General features: G+C 43.1%; 1 protein-coding gene and 1 long non-coding RNA gene across 4 annotated transcripts in view; one reads left to right on the top strand and one right to left on the bottom strand.

Annotated features, from left to right (window-relative positions):
- The window catches only part of PPM1L (protein phosphatase, Mg2+/Mn2+ dependent 1L), a 98708-nt gene that overhangs the window by 679 nt on the left and 79493 nt on the right, over window positions 1-18536 (bottom strand). Inside the window, exons 3-4 of one of the 2 annotated variants that reach the window (XR_008451220.1) lie at window positions 6154-6315; window positions 1552-1980 (exon numbers count right to left, since the gene is read on the bottom strand). Coding sequence is in view for 1 of the 2 variants with exons in the window: in XM_009564909.2 (XP_009563204.1) it covers window positions 1634-1980; window positions 6154-6315 (509 nt within the window). In the remaining variant the exon portion in view is untranslated. Of the gene's footprint in view, window positions 1-1428; window positions 1981-6153; window positions 6316-18536 lie in introns of those variants that run through there. The other variant, XM_009564909.2, reaches the window with a different exon arrangement.
- Window positions 1296-9084, top strand: LOC128853015 (uncharacterized). Of its 2 annotated transcripts, XR_008451221.1 has the most exons (5): window positions 1296-1434; window positions 1696-1859; window positions 2384-3879; window positions 6185-6352; window positions 7160-9084. It is a non-coding gene; the product is annotated as an uncharacterized LOC128853015 (long non-coding RNA). The 2 variants fall into 2 exon arrangements; XR_008451222.1 differs by lacking the exon at window positions 2384-3879.

Here is an 18536-nt window from a genome sequence, read left to right as displayed (position 1 = left end):
TACGTGCTCTTTCATTTTTGCCTTTAGGGACACCACACCTGCTCAGCACAACCACAACACAGCACGGTATTTTCGGGACTAGCAAGTCATTTGCCCAAAATGCTCCAGATGGGATGAGGAACAGGTAGCTTTTTACTTAAGTGCTGTTGTATCTTTAACCAAGAAACAGACAATGTTAGTTAACATCTTGTATCCCTGATTCATCACAGGACCCAAACACTGACAGCTTTCATCACCTCATAGACAAGAAATGTCAGCGACTATGTTTTGTGAGGTGGGAATCCCAAGGATTATCATAAGACAAGACATAGGTAAGCAAGCCTTCCAAAATACTGACCTCCAGCTTGGCCCTGGCTCTGTTCCTCTAACACGCGTTGCCCTCTCACTTTGCTGCTGCCACCTCTCGACCATGGAGCAGCCAGCTAAGTTACCAGATGTACAGCAAACTCAGACTGTCATTGTTTAAACTTACAGTAGTCACAAATTCCAAAATACAATTAAATACTGAAAGTTAGATCTAAACATACTTTTATCTAAATTTAACACAAGCTGTCATCTCTACAGTGCGATGACACTGCCTGGCATTTATACAGTATACCAAAAAACAGCTCTAAAGTGGTCTTCCCCTGGATTAACACCACAAATTAATCTGCAGTGGTACAAGGAAGTCTTCAATAGGCTTGATTTCCATCTAGATAGGTCTGAGGAAGGCCCCGTTTTGATGAATTTTCCAAAGAGTCACTAGCAAAATTAATTTTTAACTTGCATTACTTTCTTTATATGCCTTTAAAAAGTCCATGGCAAAAACCTAATGCAAGGGTGAGTCTCAGTGAATGACAGACATTCTTCTATCACAGCAGAGCTATTTTTTGATATAAAAAGTATCAGGCCTCAAGAGTATTTTGGTGGAGTTTAACATTAGTTGTTTTGAATACAATATGGCATAGAGAAATGTTATTAGAGTAATGCACAGAGTGAATAACCACGGGCTTCAGATAATTCCATAACTATACCTAATCACATGCTTGGCAGGGATTTATTTGGTGGGGGGAGGTTAAATGAAAACAGAGAGCCAGTTCTGTTCTAGCAGGTTAATAGCTGGCTCCTCTTCCTCCTTCATATCAATGACAGGGCAATAATCACAACCCCTTTCCACGCAACCTTCTCACTGCAGATTAAAAAAGGAAAGAGATGAGAAAGCTGAGAGCATCATTCCGAAGAGCTGCACCTGCAAGTGAAAAGCAGCGTCTTTCCTATCACTTGCTATCAAGTGGCAGCACTGCCCTGACCCTGCTGTGCATCTGAACAAACCTTTGACTATTCGAAATGAGAGATAAAGGATCAAATGAAAAGGCTACACAGGAATTGCAAAGAAAATTCTGAAATGGAAGGTTGCAGTTAGTTCCTAAGGAGCAGCAAGGTCACAGGAGACAGGTACATGTGAACAAACTTAATTCTTATAACCACTCAGAATGTATTTATCGTATTGCTCCTTTTGTTAAGCAAAGAACAAAGACCAGAGGGATCTGTTCCTTTTGTGGAGAATCTTACCGGTATTTACTAGAGCTTCCTACTACGTTGAAAATGTAAGAGTTTGTTTGAAGTCCACAGTGAGGCAGAGAACCCCTGGTAATTACTGTTCTTCTGTTTTGCTGCTATTCCTGAACTTCACCACCATCACTGTTATATTATCAGGACAGCCTCTGTAAAAGGACTGTAGAACTATACTCTTTGCACCGAAGTGTGGTTCATCCAAGCGTTCCTTGATGAATCGGACAGCTTCCTCGTTGCTGAAGGCATCCCACAGACCATCCGATGCCAAGATCATGAACTCTGGCTGCAGTTTGTCCAGGTCAAAGGTAAGAATATCAGGGTCAGGAATGACAACATTCAGGTTCTTCAGTGGGTAATCTCCTAAGGAGCGGGACATGGCCAGGATCCCCTGAACGCGCCAGGAACCATTAAAGCTGATAAAACCACCTGGAGAGAAACACCAACACTTAAAGCAGTTCTTTTTAAAGTTAAAAGCATTCTATGGCTTCCTGCAAGACCCACCCAAAAATGTATCATACTGAGGTATACAGGTGTTACATATCTCAAAAAGCAGGAGATGCTTTAAGGAAAGCTGCAGGGAAGGCCTGGATTGTGGATGCTTGGGCTGTTGAAACAGCTGAAGTGGAGAAGTTTGGAACGGCTCTGCTTCCAAACAAAGCAGGTTCGTGTTCTCTGCTGCCCCAGAGACACCGACACTCAATGAACACGGGTATTCCTGTACCACCCGACTTGCTATCCAGGCAGCCTCATGGCAATGCTGAGACAAAACACTGAAAGCAAAGCTTTATATTCTTGTGTTAGTAAACACCTTGTTTTTTTTTCTGTATAGTTTTCCCCATTTCAGTGATCTGTGAAGGAAACAACACTGCACACACCCTGCAGTAGGATTTGCATCTCACTTGAAGGCATAAAGCAAAGAAGCAAGTGCGAAAATATTCAGAGGCTTTTCTGTCAAACTGCCTTGAATGAGCTGTGTCAAAAAGAAACCAAAAAACAAACCGACCACGGAATTTCACTTCAAGCCAGGAAAAAACACACTGTGGGATCCGACTGATCGATTTTATCATCACCGGGATTAAGGCTACTTCTGGTTGAAAATACATTATTTTATTTAGGGGTTGCTTACAGTGAGATGCATTTTGCACTGAAATCAATGACTGATACAGCCAACCCCTGGCTGTTACACAGCTGGATGGTGCCAGGGAGGGAACGATACACTGTTCAAAGTAAAAGAGTAAAATTTAGGCATCTTCAATTCCTATGCATGCATCTGCGTGCCACTGTCTGCACTGTCTCATAGCAATATTCCTGTCATCTGAACAGGAATGAAGTTACTTGAGGACATCACTCGGGGACAAATAATTTGCAAACACAGAATATGAAAATGTATGACAAAATGAGGCAAACTGTTGTCTTTTATATCTGCAAGCTGTCTGCTTTGCTGTTCTTATAAATGTCTTTGTTCTTTGTAGTTATCAGAATGTTTTCAGCTCTGTGCTCCAGCCTCTGCACCATTTGTCAGTCACCTAAATCTTATGATAACGTTTCCATTCCTGGTTGGCTGATCTAATCTGTAAATTCCTCCTGCTTGCAGGTGAAACTATATTTCATTTAATGATTCACTGCTGTTTAGCGCTTGAAACTTGGTTTGTGTTAAAGCCATCAAAAACCCAAAACTTTTTAGCTGGTTGTTTCCATGAATACTTCTATGGAGGCTCCATGATGAAGATGTTTCTTTCCACAGTCAAAAAACGAAGGACTCGGGAGCCTAGCTCCTCTGTAGATGTGCAAACAAATTCCATCCAGGGGCTGCTGTGGGTTTGGAGGGAGCCACGACTGCACATTACACAACCACCTCCTCGCCAGCACAGGGGTTTCCTAAGTGATAGGACTATAGCAACTGGAGTGTAATCGTGTGTACATACTGAAATAACAGGGGAAATAAAAGGCAATTAAGAAGAGGCAGTTTCAAGTAGACATTTTACAGACAATTAGAGGGCAGCAGTGCCTGCCCCCGTTACGGTACTTGCAGAGGAGACAGCTGCTGCTGCAGCGTTGCTTACTCAGTCTTTGCAGGTTATGCTTACACGTATAAAGTGCCACTCTCACACGGCACCTGGAACTACCTATGGCATAAGTTGAATTCCTGTGGTTTGCTGAAGTGTCTGTTGGCACTTCTAATGTTTTCTTTTATAAAGCTCTCTGTACAGAATACATAGAAATGCTCACAGAAGAGCAAACGTTCTGCAGCGCTGGCTGTCACTGGAGAAGAGAAGGCATGAAAGAAATTGGCAACCATGCAAACATTTTGCACGTTAGCAAGAGGTGAGCTCTGAGGATTGTGTTCAAGGTGAATGATTAAGTTTCTGTCGGCAACAGTCACCTTGTGGCTCTGCAAATGAGTGTTTCTTCACAAGCCAAATCCACGGTTGTTTCAAGGCCACTGTCTTATGCTGACACTACATCCTTCACTCCAGCTCCTGATTAGAAGGAGATTCCTTGTGTTTTCTGGGAAAACCATGATCCTTGCACCACAGGACATGCATTCCCCTATCCCACAGGAATGAGTCAGACTGGTGGGACCCTGATCTCAATTCAGCTGTGAGATGAGCGGCACCACAGCACTTGTGATGGTGTATCAGCCAGCCCCTTGTGAAAATAGCAGTCAGGCTTGACAAAAACCCCGTGATCGGTGCTGTTAACTGCACAGCCAGCTGCAGAGCAGGGAATCCTACAGGATGCGGCATCTCAGCTTAGAATCGATGGCCCTGCTTCTTTCTCTTAGCTGCTGTCTTTCCTTTTGGCGCTTGGCTGCAAGTTTGGGTACCAGAGACTTCTTGGTTTCTTGGGGTTTCCCTGTCAGAGCTGCTCAACTTGTTGCCGGGCTGATAAAAGGGAACCTTCTTCAGGCTGTGGGTTGACTTAAGACTTCGTATGCAGTTGTTGGGAGAGGGGGAAAAGAGAAGGACTGAACTCACCGACTGCTGACAGCAGCAAGCAGTGAGCTTCCTTAACATCCACCATGGCAGCAAGAAATGACGGATTAGTTTGGACTTGTCATCCCAATGTTAACGCCCCACTGAAATGCAGAGGGCAAGTCACGCTTTTCTTTGAGCTGCTGTCCCAGCAGTATCCAGCAGTAGTATATAGTGGTTATATGATTTTAATTGCATGATGAGCCATATCAATCACGACAACGCAGTGGGGCAACAGGTAACAGAGAAGTGATTTCATTAAGTCACTAGGCTAGGTAGAATATTTCTCGTTTAGCTGCAGACAGCTCTAACATTTACCTGTCTATTAAAATAATTTCTTCCAAAGCTGGCAATTCCTGTAAAAATCCAAGTTCATCTTCCACATTGTTGTGTTATAAAGCCTCACTTCTCCATAAAAGAAATACTCAGAGTACTTTTTGCTCCTAAGTGAAGGCCTTGTCTAAGTGAACAATTGCTCAAAGGCCCTGGACGTGGCCAAGAGGGAAGCAGTTTTACAGAACAGTGTTGAGGTTTTATTGATACCTCCCCCAAGTACAGAGTTGAAGCCAAGTGAGACATTTTCCTATGCCTTCTTCTGAGTATCTGTATACTTTTTCTTCCCCTTTGGGGAACATACAGGACTTCGGCTCTCTGTCCAGCAGCAGGAAGGATCCTGGCTGCTACTACACCTCCTCAGTGATAAAAGCCAACTGAGAGGAAAGCTCACACTGCACATGTGCACGCATTTATGCTGCTGTGAGCATATTGATAACCTGTAGGTTTTAAAAATGCTTTACACTCAGGGAAAAACTTGTTATTTCCACTTTACAGACAAAGATGGGCAGGCAGAGAGGCGATGTGTCTCTGGAGGCAGCGCTTATTGGTAGGTTGAACACAAACAAGAGGAACTTTTTTCCTTCATCAAATAATTTGCTGCTGGAGGCTGCTGCGGGAGCCAAAGCAGAAATGGCTTCAAAAGAGACTTTGACAAATTCATGGAGAATTGGCTGTTAAACTTGATGATCCAAATGTAACTTCTAGCCCAGAAGGCTGCTAAACTGACAAGTGATGAAAGCCAGAAGGATTTATTGCTGAAAGGTTGTTGTTTCTTATAGTCTTTCCTTCTGCCCCTGCTACAATTTACGTGTTTGTGCTCATTAGCAATCACTACATGGGAACACAAGATAGCTTTGATGAATCGGATTCACGCTCTGCCTGTTTTCAGAACTAAACCTTACTCTGCTTCAGACCCAGCCTCTCCCATAGAGACTGCTGATATGGTTTGGTGTGAAGCAGCCTGTAATGCTGCTGCTCCCGTTTATTAATTTGCTCCCTGCAGAGATCGCAAAGAGCCTGCTGGGACGGTCAGCTGGCTCTGGAAGATGAAAGCTGCCCGTCTTACTCCGACATTGGCTCATTAAGGGGTAGGTCAATCTGCTTCTATTTCTCTGTCTGCACTGTGACGTCCCACTGAAAAGTGCTGTATTAATAATGGAAGATTTTATCTGCCAACGCCTCAGTCTAGTACTTTTCAGTCTCTCTCAGGGGAAAAGTCTTTATTATTGACAGAGTAGAGAAGAAAAACGATGAAGTTTCAATCCAAAGCGAAAACGTTACAACTTACCAGCTCTTTTAATCCTCTTCCTCTCTTTCAGTTGGTAGGGCTTGTGATCGTGTGACAAGGGGATAGCATTCCCATCCTTGTCACACAAGACTCCTCGAGAATCACCAACGTTGGCCACTGTGAGTTCTTTATCTGACAGCAGTGCGATCAGACAAGTTGTACCTGGAAAAACCAGAAGAGAACGGGAAGCAAAACAAAGGTATAGGAGTGTGTGTGTGCGCGCGCGTGTATATATATATATATATATAAGGTTATATGAAAGATTAGCAGGAAAATGTTCTTCCTATTAATAACAGCAGAGAGTGGCTGAAATGGGAGGCATGTATTCCAGTCTCCATCTCAGAGCTTGCTTTTCCTAATGCCCAAGGAAAGTAATTAAAGTACAAATTAGCCCCAGAGCCCACTCACAGCTTCTGAGAACTGAAACTATGGCACTGGAGCGTGCCTGGGTAAACCAGAGCTCTCCCCCCTCAAGCCCTCAAGGACTGCATTCAGGCTTTCTATTTTTTTTTTTTATTGAAAAGAGGAATAGATTCAACATTTTTAATTACTTTAACCTTTAAATACACAGAAAATATAATTAGTCAATGGCCACTGTATCTACCAGGCATAGCATTTGTTGGCTAAGCTGGCAGGAAAATATTGGAAAAACTAGCTGTTTTACAAGTGAGAACACTCTGGCCTCATTTAAGTAGAATGAATGTTAAGCAAAGCAGAGCCCATTAGACCATGCCTCTTCTGTGTTTTCCCCTTCTAGCTAGTGCATGCTGTATTCATAAACACTCCAGCTATGACACACATTCCTCGCACGGGCTTTGGACCAGATGACACAATTTCATTCATATTTTAGACTGGATAGACAGCAAGTAACATTTTAGCTATACACTAACACACACTAATAGCACTTAGCTTAGGTTACATGACTGCTAAAATTTTTACCAATGTATTCTAGTATCCTTCAACAATAAATAAAATTAACTTAACGGATGCTTTCTCTCCCTTTTAGGTAGACCAGAGAAACACGTGGTTGCATTTTCACCTCTGCTGTTAATTTACATCTGATTATTCATTTAAATAAAGGTGCATCCACAGCTGGGGTGCTCTGGAAGAAGTGCTCGAGGCCAGTCTGCCTGAAGAAGGGCCCCAGCGATGAAACTCAACCAAAAGCAGTGTTACAAAGCAACACGGCTCTGCTTGTAGATTTTAATCAGACAAAGATGCAGTTTTAATGAAAATGCCCGCAACGGGGCATTCCAGCACTGCCTACCCCTCTGTGGCATCCTGACCCCTGGTTTTGCTCCTGGGAAGCTATATTTGGGTTTCTATCTATGTTCTGTGGTCTTCAAGCTGAATTCTCATCGCTGCCGCTTGCTGCGTCACTATCCACATCCAGACTTAAAAACTGTGGTTTGCTGTTCCCATGTCAGTAGTTGAATATCCCATGACCGGTATAAATAAAATAGCCAGTAATAAACAAGTTGTGTTTAGATGCACTGTGTTCTGAAAATTTATTTTTAACGTAATGGTCTGTTTTGCACAGCCCTAAATTACAGCTATTTTTTCATAAGACTGACGTATATATTCATTTTTCTTTGCAATTGACTGACACATTGCGGACCTAAGTGGATTTAGTTTCCCATTTGTTGCTAAAAGCCCCCGCTACCTGCACAATTTAATGGTGCACCTAACACCAGGACATGCAGAGGAACCCATCCAGCAGCATCCCCAGCAAGATGAGCTGCCTGCTCAGGAACTATCTCCTCTGAAGGCTAAATGAGATGGTACCAAAGAGAGTGAAGAAGGCAGTGCTGGATGCTTGCCCTGTTCAGATGCAGGTGTTTGGCCTTAGCACCCCGGTGAACAGACCCCCTCGAACCCCAGAGCGCTTAGTAATGAAAATACCAGTATCCAAAACAAAGATATAAGATTATAACAAGGGTACAAACTGCTGCAGCACGGTACAGTGGATCATGTAAGCAGAGAAAATGGGATTTAGCATTTGAGGTCACCTCGTTCTCTACCTTAATGAAAACCAATAACTCTGCAAATGCATAAAGCTCTGCTTCAGAAAGAAAATCATAGCAATAAACGGCACCCTCCCTTGCTTTTATTGATGAAACTCTCCTTAACAAACGTTCAAGCAGCATCGCGCTGACAATCTGTGAGAGCCCAGAGGGCTGCTACCTGCTGGAGGTGTCTGACCTTCAGAGAGAAAAAGAACAGCTGCTTTTGCAATATGGGTTGAAAACACCACCTGTGCAATTTAAAACGGGAGGAAAAGTGAAAAGTCCTGTTGGATGGAAATACAGAGCCAAAACCAACTGCAGAAGGGATACTGGCACGCTGCAGGAGAGACCCACGTGCCACACATGAGGCTGCAAACCTCCACCATCCACCACCCAACAAATGCTTCTTTCTGAAGATCTCCTGCTTTACCTTTCACCGTTGTCTTGGGTTGACATTTGCATTTGTAAATTCATCGACTCTCCTGTGTGCAAGACCACCCTGCTGCTCTGCAGATTGCCTTCCCCTTCCCGTGACACCAGCCCAGCATGTATTTTTCCTACAGGCAGCAGTAAAAATCATACATTTCCTAGTAAGGAGAATACTGCCAATAACATCGTAGATCCCTGGTGGTTAGAAAGTAAAATGCCTCACAAATACAGTCATTACTACCACAATTTATACAAAAATGATAACTTTGAGCACAGTTCTCTTGGTTATATGATCTGAGTAAAAGAGCACTTGAAACAGAAGATGGTTTCCAAAGTGATTTGGGAAGGATCAGTTGTTTCACAGTCCCTGACTGATGGCAGGGCTATCATTAAACCGCTGACCTCATGTCACTGCTTGCCTTTACATGAGAAAGCAAACTTCTTTTACTTTGTTTTCTTTTCCGTCTATTTTTATTTCAGTCATTTAACCTTGTGTAGAGTTAGAAAACATCGTGCTCTTGTCAACTGCCTCAGATTTAATGCAATTGCACAATGGAAAATTCCCAACATAAAGGGTCTAAAATTGAGAACACATGTTATATTAGTCCCTCGATACAGCTGCCTGAATAATGCCCTGCTGAGCAGTTTACAAAGAAAATCACCAGAAAATTTAAAACCTGTACTACACTGGCTGCAGAGATAGGGGTTTTTTTTCCTTTGCCTTTTTTTTATCCAGTCAGGTAGGATTATTGGTGGTGTATTTTAGTATCAGACAAGGCACTTTGTAAAAGTCAAGGCTGTGCTGGCTCTACCAGTTTTTAGATAACTGCTTTATTGAAAGGAGAAGTTACCAGAGTGCAAGCAAGACCTGATTAATATATTAAAAGGCACTGGAGATCTTTGGCATGATCAACCTCACCCTGTGGCTGCTGGAGATCTCGTGCTTTGCATGTGGTGTCAAAAAAATCCAGCAGACGCCTGGCTCCAAGTCCCTGCTGGTGGGGTAGCTTGGGATGATCTCTTGGGCTCTAGATGGATGCACTTGGTTGAAATCCCCCCACTGCCCTTGTTTCACCGTACTCGATTAGAAACAGTGCAGTTTATCTCGCCAGGTGCTCACCACAGCCCTTCTTTATTCCCCTCTTTGCTCAGTTTTCCTTCTGTTTTCCAAGTCTCTCATGCCCCACAGGTTTCAGGCCATTAGCACATGTAACCTCTTCCCTTCCTTTTACCCCTCATCACTCTCTCCAACCCTGAGCTTTCACCCAACCCTCCACCATGAGAAATCACACCTCCAACCTGCCCTTACCTCAGGCTCTTAAATGGTAGAAGTCCTCGACCAAGGCTCTTCCTCCTGAACAGCTGTCCTTCCCACGTGTGCCTTCTCACTGTTTTTCCCATTCCTCTCCCACCTTTTCCATAGCTCTTTGCACAGCATCTCTTTGTGAGACAAAACTGAGAAATGAGACTTTCCCCTCCTACCTTCTAACTATTGCTTCACCGTTTGCACAGCATGTGCCAAGGTTGCTCGTGTGCTCCTCCCATTGACTCATCTACCTACCCCAGTGACTTGGCTTTAACATTTTCTAGTTATCACCTCATCTCTGTGCTTCTTTCGCTCTTTTCTTTTGCAGTGCATCTTTCTAATGCCCCTCTTTAAGAAAAATATCGTTATCCTTGACCGTTTTTATGGCTGTCACTGAAGATACTGTTTGCAGTCTCTGCCAGAGGTTTCTTTCCCTCCAGCTCTATGCTATGCTTCCTCCAACACTGCTTCTGCCGCTGGCTTGCCATCAGAATGGCTTCTGCTGACACTATAACAGTTTTTTTCCAGCCACGGGGTGGACAATGAGCTTTTCTCATCCCTCTTCTCTGCCTCTAGCAGAGCTGGCTCCGTGCATCTTGGCTGATGGACACTTCTAGTTTTCCCCTTTGCTTCTCTAATCACAAGCACCTCTGAAGACCATTTCATCCCTCTCCTCTCTCAAGTCCAGTCTCCGACCGTCCCCCAGTCCTCTCTGTAGGCTTGCTTCTGCGTAACCCCATCTGCAAAGGCACACATGGCCAACGTTCCCATACAGACTTCCGGATCTGCTTCTCCACTATCCCAGAGGGGTCTCTGCTCTCAATTAAGCATCAACCTCCTTTCTTTGCAGATATTTATCCCAACACTTTCACTGACTGTCTCCTGCAGCCTGTTTTGGATGGGATGACCTCAGAAAGAGAAACATCACCATTATGTTCACAGAGACCAACATTGTCCGTTTAAGTGTTTGGCCTAAAAGCATTAAACCCCGAAGGGTTGAAAGCTGCATTAATTCCCGCACAGGTAGGGCTCGTGACAGCTCATCTGTATTAAACAGAAGTCTACACAATAGGAAATTAGTCTCATCTCATCCCTGGAAACAAAGCAAAGTGACACAAGAAAGAAAAAAAACGCAAATGTGATCAATACTAATTTTTAGAGAGAGACGGAGAGACATGCAAAGAGACCAGGAAATGACAAGGCGCTGACTGGAAGCTCACAAAGCTCCACAGGCGAAGAATCCGCAGCCCTGGAGATGGTTTGCAGAAGGTGGAGATGCCACTGTGAAGCTGCAGGGGAAGAGATCCCCAGTAACCTTAATTAGAAAGGGAATATTGCGGCTGTTGGGATGGATGTGGCTTTCACAGTTTGTGTTTCATAGCGTCAAATGTAGAGCTGGGGAAAATGTTCTGTTTACACAGCACGAGCCCTGTGTTCCCCGGGCAGGGTTGCTGGGTACCAGCCCACACGGAAAAGTCACACATGCCAAACGGTCCCGGCGGCGTGCCAGGAGGACACACGTGGTGTTGTCTGCACAGATAACTACTACTTCATCGCCACCACACAAATGCCAGAGCTGGGTTATCAAACTGGTAACGGAATAACAGCTCAGACCAGTCCCACCTTATCGGTGACTCCAAGGGGGAAGGGAGGAGTGTTAAATCAACACTCACAACTGCTTTTTGCTAAGTCTGGACCTCCTTTTGCAAACTGATGGTGTATATCAGCAGGCCGGGGGTGCCTGACAGCTGCAAAGCAGAGGTCCACCATAGCCTTGGAGCAGAAATACATCCGGCGTGACTGCAGGACAGGAAATTCAGGATTTACTTGGCTGGATTGATTAAAAATAAACAAAAAAACAACTCAAGAAACCCCTCCCCACCTTTTTTTCAACAATGCTCAAGCTTGAATTCACACAATAATTCAGGAAGAACTAATATTTTCAAGCTTCAATTATCTCCAGAAGGAAACAGAATTGCTCAAAACTGCAAAAAGTGGGATAAAAAAAAAATTCTAGACTTATATTTACTCTCCACTAGCAGCTCACACTGCACACAGCTTCTTTCCTCATTTGTAGACCATGCATTTCCACTTGCCTTACAGGGATTTTAATCCTAAACAATAAGACTCCAGTAGTTTTCAGGGCAGATATGTGACATTTTTATCATTAATATAGCTGTCCTTTGTGCCCATCTGCCTCAGCTCCTCCCGTTGAGACCAGCCGCGTGTCTCCTGAATTTCTATTTTACATGCTCTGCACATACCCCTCAGGCAATGCAAATAAAACTTTGATTATAGCCTACGGAATAGGCGAGACTGAGGAAAACGCTGTAAGTATATGAGGGAGGGCAAGTATATGAGGGGAGAGACTGCTTCCCAGTCACCAGGAATACAGATAAAAAGTGGTGTGAAGCCGTCAAGATCATGAAATGCTCCCTCTGTGTGCCCTCCAGGTGACCCACTAATTCTAATCCAAAGCCATATAAATAAATTTCATTATCCACTGCTTATCTATACGATAAGCAACAATGAAGCCAAGCAGCAGACATTTACGTTCCACTTGTGCTACAGCAACGAGAGGAACATGGGAATTGCAGAGGCTGAAGCTCTTTCCTTGCCCTGATGCTCCCCAAGCCAGCACGGCTGCATAGAAAGGGAGGGACAAATTGGGTCCTGAAAACACTAGTTCTCCAAACAAAAATGATCCTAACAACTTGTAGCTGGGGTGGAATCACTGCAAACCCTTTTGCTAGGTCCCAAGGATCTGCGTGCCTCCTCCTTAGCTGGTTTCTAATCCAAGGCGCCACTTCTCATGTGCATTCTCAACTTCGCTCATGACATCCGACCTTCATCGAATATTTTGCGAAAGGCCAAACTAATTGTGCTCATTAGGTCTTCTTCATTGTTACTCCTTTAAAGGTTACTGAAATGTTTAAGTAGCTACTCAACTTCGTTTAGCAGAAGCTAGGCAGATTAGAGACAATGCTATCATAAAGTCCAAAATATAACACAATTCTGGCAAATTACTGGGCCTTCTACCCGTGAATGAAACAATCCGCCGACTGCTCATAGAACTGCTCAAAAATACCTGTGCATTCTTACAGTACCCACCTGTTTTTTCCTCAAATGCCTTGCAAGGTACAGGGGACCGAGCAGCCCATACATCACACAGGCATTCGTCCTTGAATCCCCTCAGCGCTGGTGTTTGTCCTACAAAGGAGCTGCACCTGCCCCTTCTTCCATGTAGCAAAATCCTTCTGCACAAGTCAGTTCCCTAAAGCATGAACCAGTCGGAAAATTTAAGGTCTCATAATTCCTTAATGATCTCAACATAATGTTTGTTTTGTTTTTTTTTTACTCTAAATGTAAAAGAAGTCCCTCTTTTTAAAACAGATTAAAAGAAACATCAGGTTCTTAGAAATATGCAGAAATCACTTCAAGTCCTTCTAAGATTGTACCTTAATTTCCATCATAAAACTATTCCTATTTGGCTGTGTTCAGTATTATTTTAAGAATCTGTACTTGAAACAGAGAACTATATTGAATTTTCTTTAGATATCTCCTATTTTGCTGTCTAATCAATGAATGCATACAGATAATTCAGTCCTGTGCATCATTAATTATATTATATTCATCATATGCAGTAATTTGGGATATATTTACAGTCTAATAGATTAATGGAGATGAAGCTAAGTAAAAAATACCTACAAGTATCTTCCAGGCAGGAAAACAAGAGCTGGAAGGAAGTTTTGTGCATCAGTAACACAAGTTAATTACTGGAAAACGGAAACCCTTTTGGGCAGCCTCTCCATCTTCCAGACTGCTCTGACATTGCCTCATCAATACCGCCACGGACACGGGGAGTGCTTCCACCTCTGTGCCGCCTGATTCATTTCTTGTATTTATGAAAAATAATCTTAATACAAAAGGAATCTCCGTTTCAGTTCAAAAGTTGATTTCTTGGCTTTGCTCCTATACTTAGTTTCACCTGAACACCGCACTCAACCGTTTAAAATGCTAGAATATATATATATAATATGCTTCAATATGCAGAAATATGTGGAAAAAGGTTATTTTTTTTTTTTCTGGGTAGAAACGTCTATATTTCACCAGGCTAAATAAAGTACAGAAAACCACACATGCCATCTCCTTTATGGAAGAGCTCAGGAATTCTGCAACAGTTAAACCTTTCGTGCAGCCTTGCAGCGATGCGACACAAACAAATGCGTGCACTAAGGGCTGTACATGAGAGGAAAAGAAATCTCTCGCTGACACTTCCAAGCGAGCCTTTGTTACCCACAGGCTGAACACGGTCCGGGCAAAGTATGAATTCTTCTGATTGTAAGAGCTCGTGAAGCTCTGGAAACTAAAATGACTGTAGATGACCATGCAATGTAGTGGATACACAGATATGGATCCTGCAACTGCTATTTCGAGCTATATTCCTACATTAGCAGCAACCAGCTGCTACATAAACCAAGCAACAAGAACGAAGGTCCTAGTTTGACGCAAGGTTTAGAGATGTCAGGCAGAGCAGACAAAGAGCAGCCCCCAGCTGAAATGATACCAAGCACGCAGCTTTTCACCGCTGAAAGAGCAGGTTGTGTAAACCGTAAACCCAAAAGTTATTGCTTTCAGATAGGAACTACACCTAATTTCTGCCCTGGCCCCGATCTATTGTTGAACATGTTTTCTTCAAATCCGAGACCCTCTCTACAGCAGAACTAAAATTCAGGGGCAATTGAATGTAATTTATCTCCTTTGAACTGGAGGTATCCAATCTTAAGAACGAAGCAGTGAGATTTCTAAAGGGTCAAATGTACACTGGAAGATGAACCGGAGGAGATCACAACCCTTCCAAGCTCAGAGAAATACCCATCTCTGTTGACAAAATCTGCTCATGTGGACTTACGGTGTTCAGGAAGGAGCTTTATGTTTTCAATTGGAAGAGCTGAATAAAAGTTTAAAAACAAATAAAAGCCACTAAAAGTTTTATCGTGAGATACGAATAGCCTGCTTGTTACGATTTGTCCCTAATTCTCTGATCTATAAGACAGAAATTCTAGAGATTCATTAGAAATATACCAAAGCTTTACATTCCCCATTGTGGAAATACATCAAATTTCAATGTAAAACACAGTCTGCAGAACTGATTTCCGTCCCGTCCTCCCCCCCTCAAAAAGCCCCTCTGCAATCACTGTGCCAAGGACATTAAAGATGTTATTTTTATGACACATTTAATTGACTTTGAGGGAGTCAGGTAGGTACTGAGCTGATGCAGGAAGCACTCCACATTTTAAGCAAAGCAGAAGTTTGCCAGTGGCACTGGGCCAGCCTATGCTCAGTGATTTTAAGCGCCAGCAGCAAGGTCAGCGATGCCGCTGCCCCAAGAGGCCGTGAAAGAGCACGACTGACCTTACCTAATTAGAAAATATTACGCTAGATGCTCAACAGGCTTTTATCAGTGAATGTCAACCATAACGAGGCTCATAATCATTATCAACAGGAGCAAAATCAAAATCCCACCTGGAAAAAAATAAAAGCTTCCAGCTTGTGCCAAGTCTTGGGATATCTCTGGCTTTACCTCAGTCCTCACTAAAGGATCAAGGCTGCAGAATTTCACTTGAACCCCAGGACTTGACTTGCACTTTTGTGCAGTGCCTGAGCCATAAATACCAGACTTAAAGCAGCAGCAACAAATAAGGTGTCAGCGGGTAGGCACTGAACTGAACTCAAGACGTGTAATTAGCAAACCTTCACAAACAGCATAACTAGCAGCTAGATCATAGATGCTGTGTGCATCCCCGCTTCGCTTTGCCTTAGCAGGGCTGGTCGATTGCGGCCGCCAACTGTATCTCACAAATGTTTTTTCACTACGACTGCATTACTCCACGGTTCCTGGTGTTGGGTTTTACGAAGGTCTAACACCCATCGGTGGCAGGACCGTCCATCAGGCTGCAGCTAATTCCCTGGCGGACCACCGTAAATACCTGCCGTGCTCTCCAGCTGACCCTGAGGCAAGACAGATCACTGGCATTAACTCCTAAACAAATAAGAAACTCATTAGTATACAGGCGGAGCTGTACAGCAAGGAAGTAATTAAGACTTATTTATTTGGTACCCAAAGGTGTATTGCCAAATTACAAATACAAACACGCACCCTGTCCAAAGGGATTGCAATCTTCTTTTGTACCTCCTGCACTGACAGAAGAGTGGGAACAGGAGAAGGAGGAGATAAAAGAGATTAGGAGTGATAATGCACCAGAATTACACACAGTTCAGGAGGTTTGTGATTTACTTTGAGAGCCTCACCCTGTCCCCATCCCCTCTGCTATACAACACACAGAATTTGCTGACGAAGATTTTACTGAGCTGTAAATTGAGGCTGGTTGGCCTGAGCAAGGGTGGCAGCTTAAATCAAGTTAGTGACTTTTCCCTTTTCAAGCTAATCAAACTCAGGAGCTAATCATATTCTAATGCTGGCTAAAAGTCACCTGAAACCGCACTTCTTCCTGCTACATTGTTCAGCTGTATCTTCCAGTTCTGTGTATCAAACCCTACTTAGCCCATTCACAACTGTAAAATCTTCACATCTGCTGAACATCCATGTTTTGGGGCAGAAATCATCCTCCTGGCACACAGCTGAGAGAAAACAGCACTGGTTGGGGGGAACTTTTGTATGAGATCGACAAATCCAACTGGCAGAGGAAGTCCAGACAGACACCTTTCCAAAGATATGCACAAACTAATGGCAGCCGTAATCCCAGAGCTGGCAGAAAGATGCAGACAGAGGGAGCAAAAAGCACCAACATTGCTGAAACTCAGCAACTGCCACTGTTAGAAAGGCTTTGAGGCACAAGGAAGAGCCAGTTTTTGCTTGTCTATGACCAACTTCTTCATCTTAATGGGTTGTTACAGATTATGGATAAGGATTTTAAGGAAGTGTCAGTTGAGAAGAGAAAGCCTCCTTTTGTTCCTGCTCCTTTTTCCCTCCTACATCTCTCCATGTATAATTCAAGCATCAGGAAAGAATGGAAAAGGCTAACAGTGATTGATTGTGGCATGCAATGCTTTTGTGCAGGCAAAGCAGGGCTTAGCACGGGCTGAACGCTGCTGCCGATGTGGAGACTGCAAGGACTGATGACACAAAGATGTGTGCAAGAGAACAAGCGATCTCCAGAAACACAGTAGCACCCTTAGATCATAAATACGTGCGCATGTGCATGGTCTTGGCTTTATTACTATGTATTTTCTTCTCAATGATTCTCCTCTTAAAATGCTTTCAGAACCCAAATATTAGCTTTTCATACATGATGCGGCAAAGTTAGGAGCAGGGAGATTGAAGAAATTAATTTCAGTGCTAAAATCTAGCAATTACAGCTGTGATGAAGGGGTTTGCAAAGGTGTATTCAGTGATGATTTTGTGTCTCCACCCGGCTACACTGATGCTGTTCATGCTTGTCTGGGTAATATTGCAGGGAAATTTAATAAGGATCTCCAAATAGATCAGGTTTGTAGGCAGAACCAACTTTGTTGCCTTCGCTGCAGCTCACATGACCCTTCAGGCACTCATCTCTGCATCCATCAGCAGGTGACAAACCTCTGCCGAGATAGATGGCTTTCTTCCAGAGGCTTGGAACAGATATTCTCTCTGCCTACACTGAATTTCTAGCAAGCTGTGCCTTCAAATGCTATCTCTGTCTGACATGTCTTTAACAAATAATAATAAAAAAGAAATCCACGCTCATCTGTTACTCATGCAAGGCATGGATCTGAGATTGAGGAAGAATACTACAGCATCAACAGAGACCACCTCAAGCGATGGTGCACATCAGCTGAACCTAAAGCTTTTCAAATGAAATCTAACACACTTCTATGCAACACAGAACACAAACAGTAGTTTTAATTCTCCAGAGCTTATATACTTTCATTAGGCCAAAGATACAAACGGTGATCAGGCAGTGGCAATGCAGCATCCCTGAAAAAATCCTTTACAATCTTGAAGGAGCAACCTTTCCTGAATGTGGGAGACATCAAACCACTCCTCCCCTGCGCACAAACCTGAACAAACTCCATCACAGCTTCTGACTGAATTAAATACTTAAAAAAAAGAGTTTGTAATTTAAGATGCTTTCCAGACTTAATAAGTACACAGAAAGGAAATGGTCCGTGAGTAATAATTAGCGTTAAAACTATTAAATGCTTTAAAAAACACTTCTGAATCTCATCACTCTGCAGGGCTGCGTTGGTTTCTTGTCTTTCTGTGGAATTTCGGTAATAGTAGAACTTTTAATTCTTTTTCTTAATTGCTACAAATGTATAAATAACAAAAGCGAAGGGTACATGGCATTTACACAGCAAGACTGAAAATAGTTACATATGCTTGAGTAAGAACAGTTCCCTTCACGTGATTAATAAAATCCTCCCTAACTTACTGACACAGCTCTGTAGTCACCACTGCACTTATGCTGCACAGAGGTTTCACCAATCATATAAAAAAATATTTTGCGTTTCACTCAATGTATATTTACCAAATACTCTGGACCAAATACTGTTAGCATTTACAATGGTTCTAAAAAATTGACTGCTAGGTGACAAATTTAAATAGCTGAATACCTGCTTCAAAAATTGATAGGGAAATG

Source organism: Cuculus canorus, chromosome 9 (genome assembly GCF_017976375.1).
Source record: "Cuculus canorus isolate bCucCan1 chromosome 9, bCucCan1.pri, whole genome shotgun sequence".
Classification (NCBI taxonomy): domain Eukaryota; kingdom Metazoa; phylum Chordata; class Aves; order Cuculiformes; family Cuculidae; genus Cuculus; species Cuculus canorus.
Note: the sequence above shows the minus strand (reverse complement) of the source record. Positions and strands in the feature narration are given on the sequence as shown.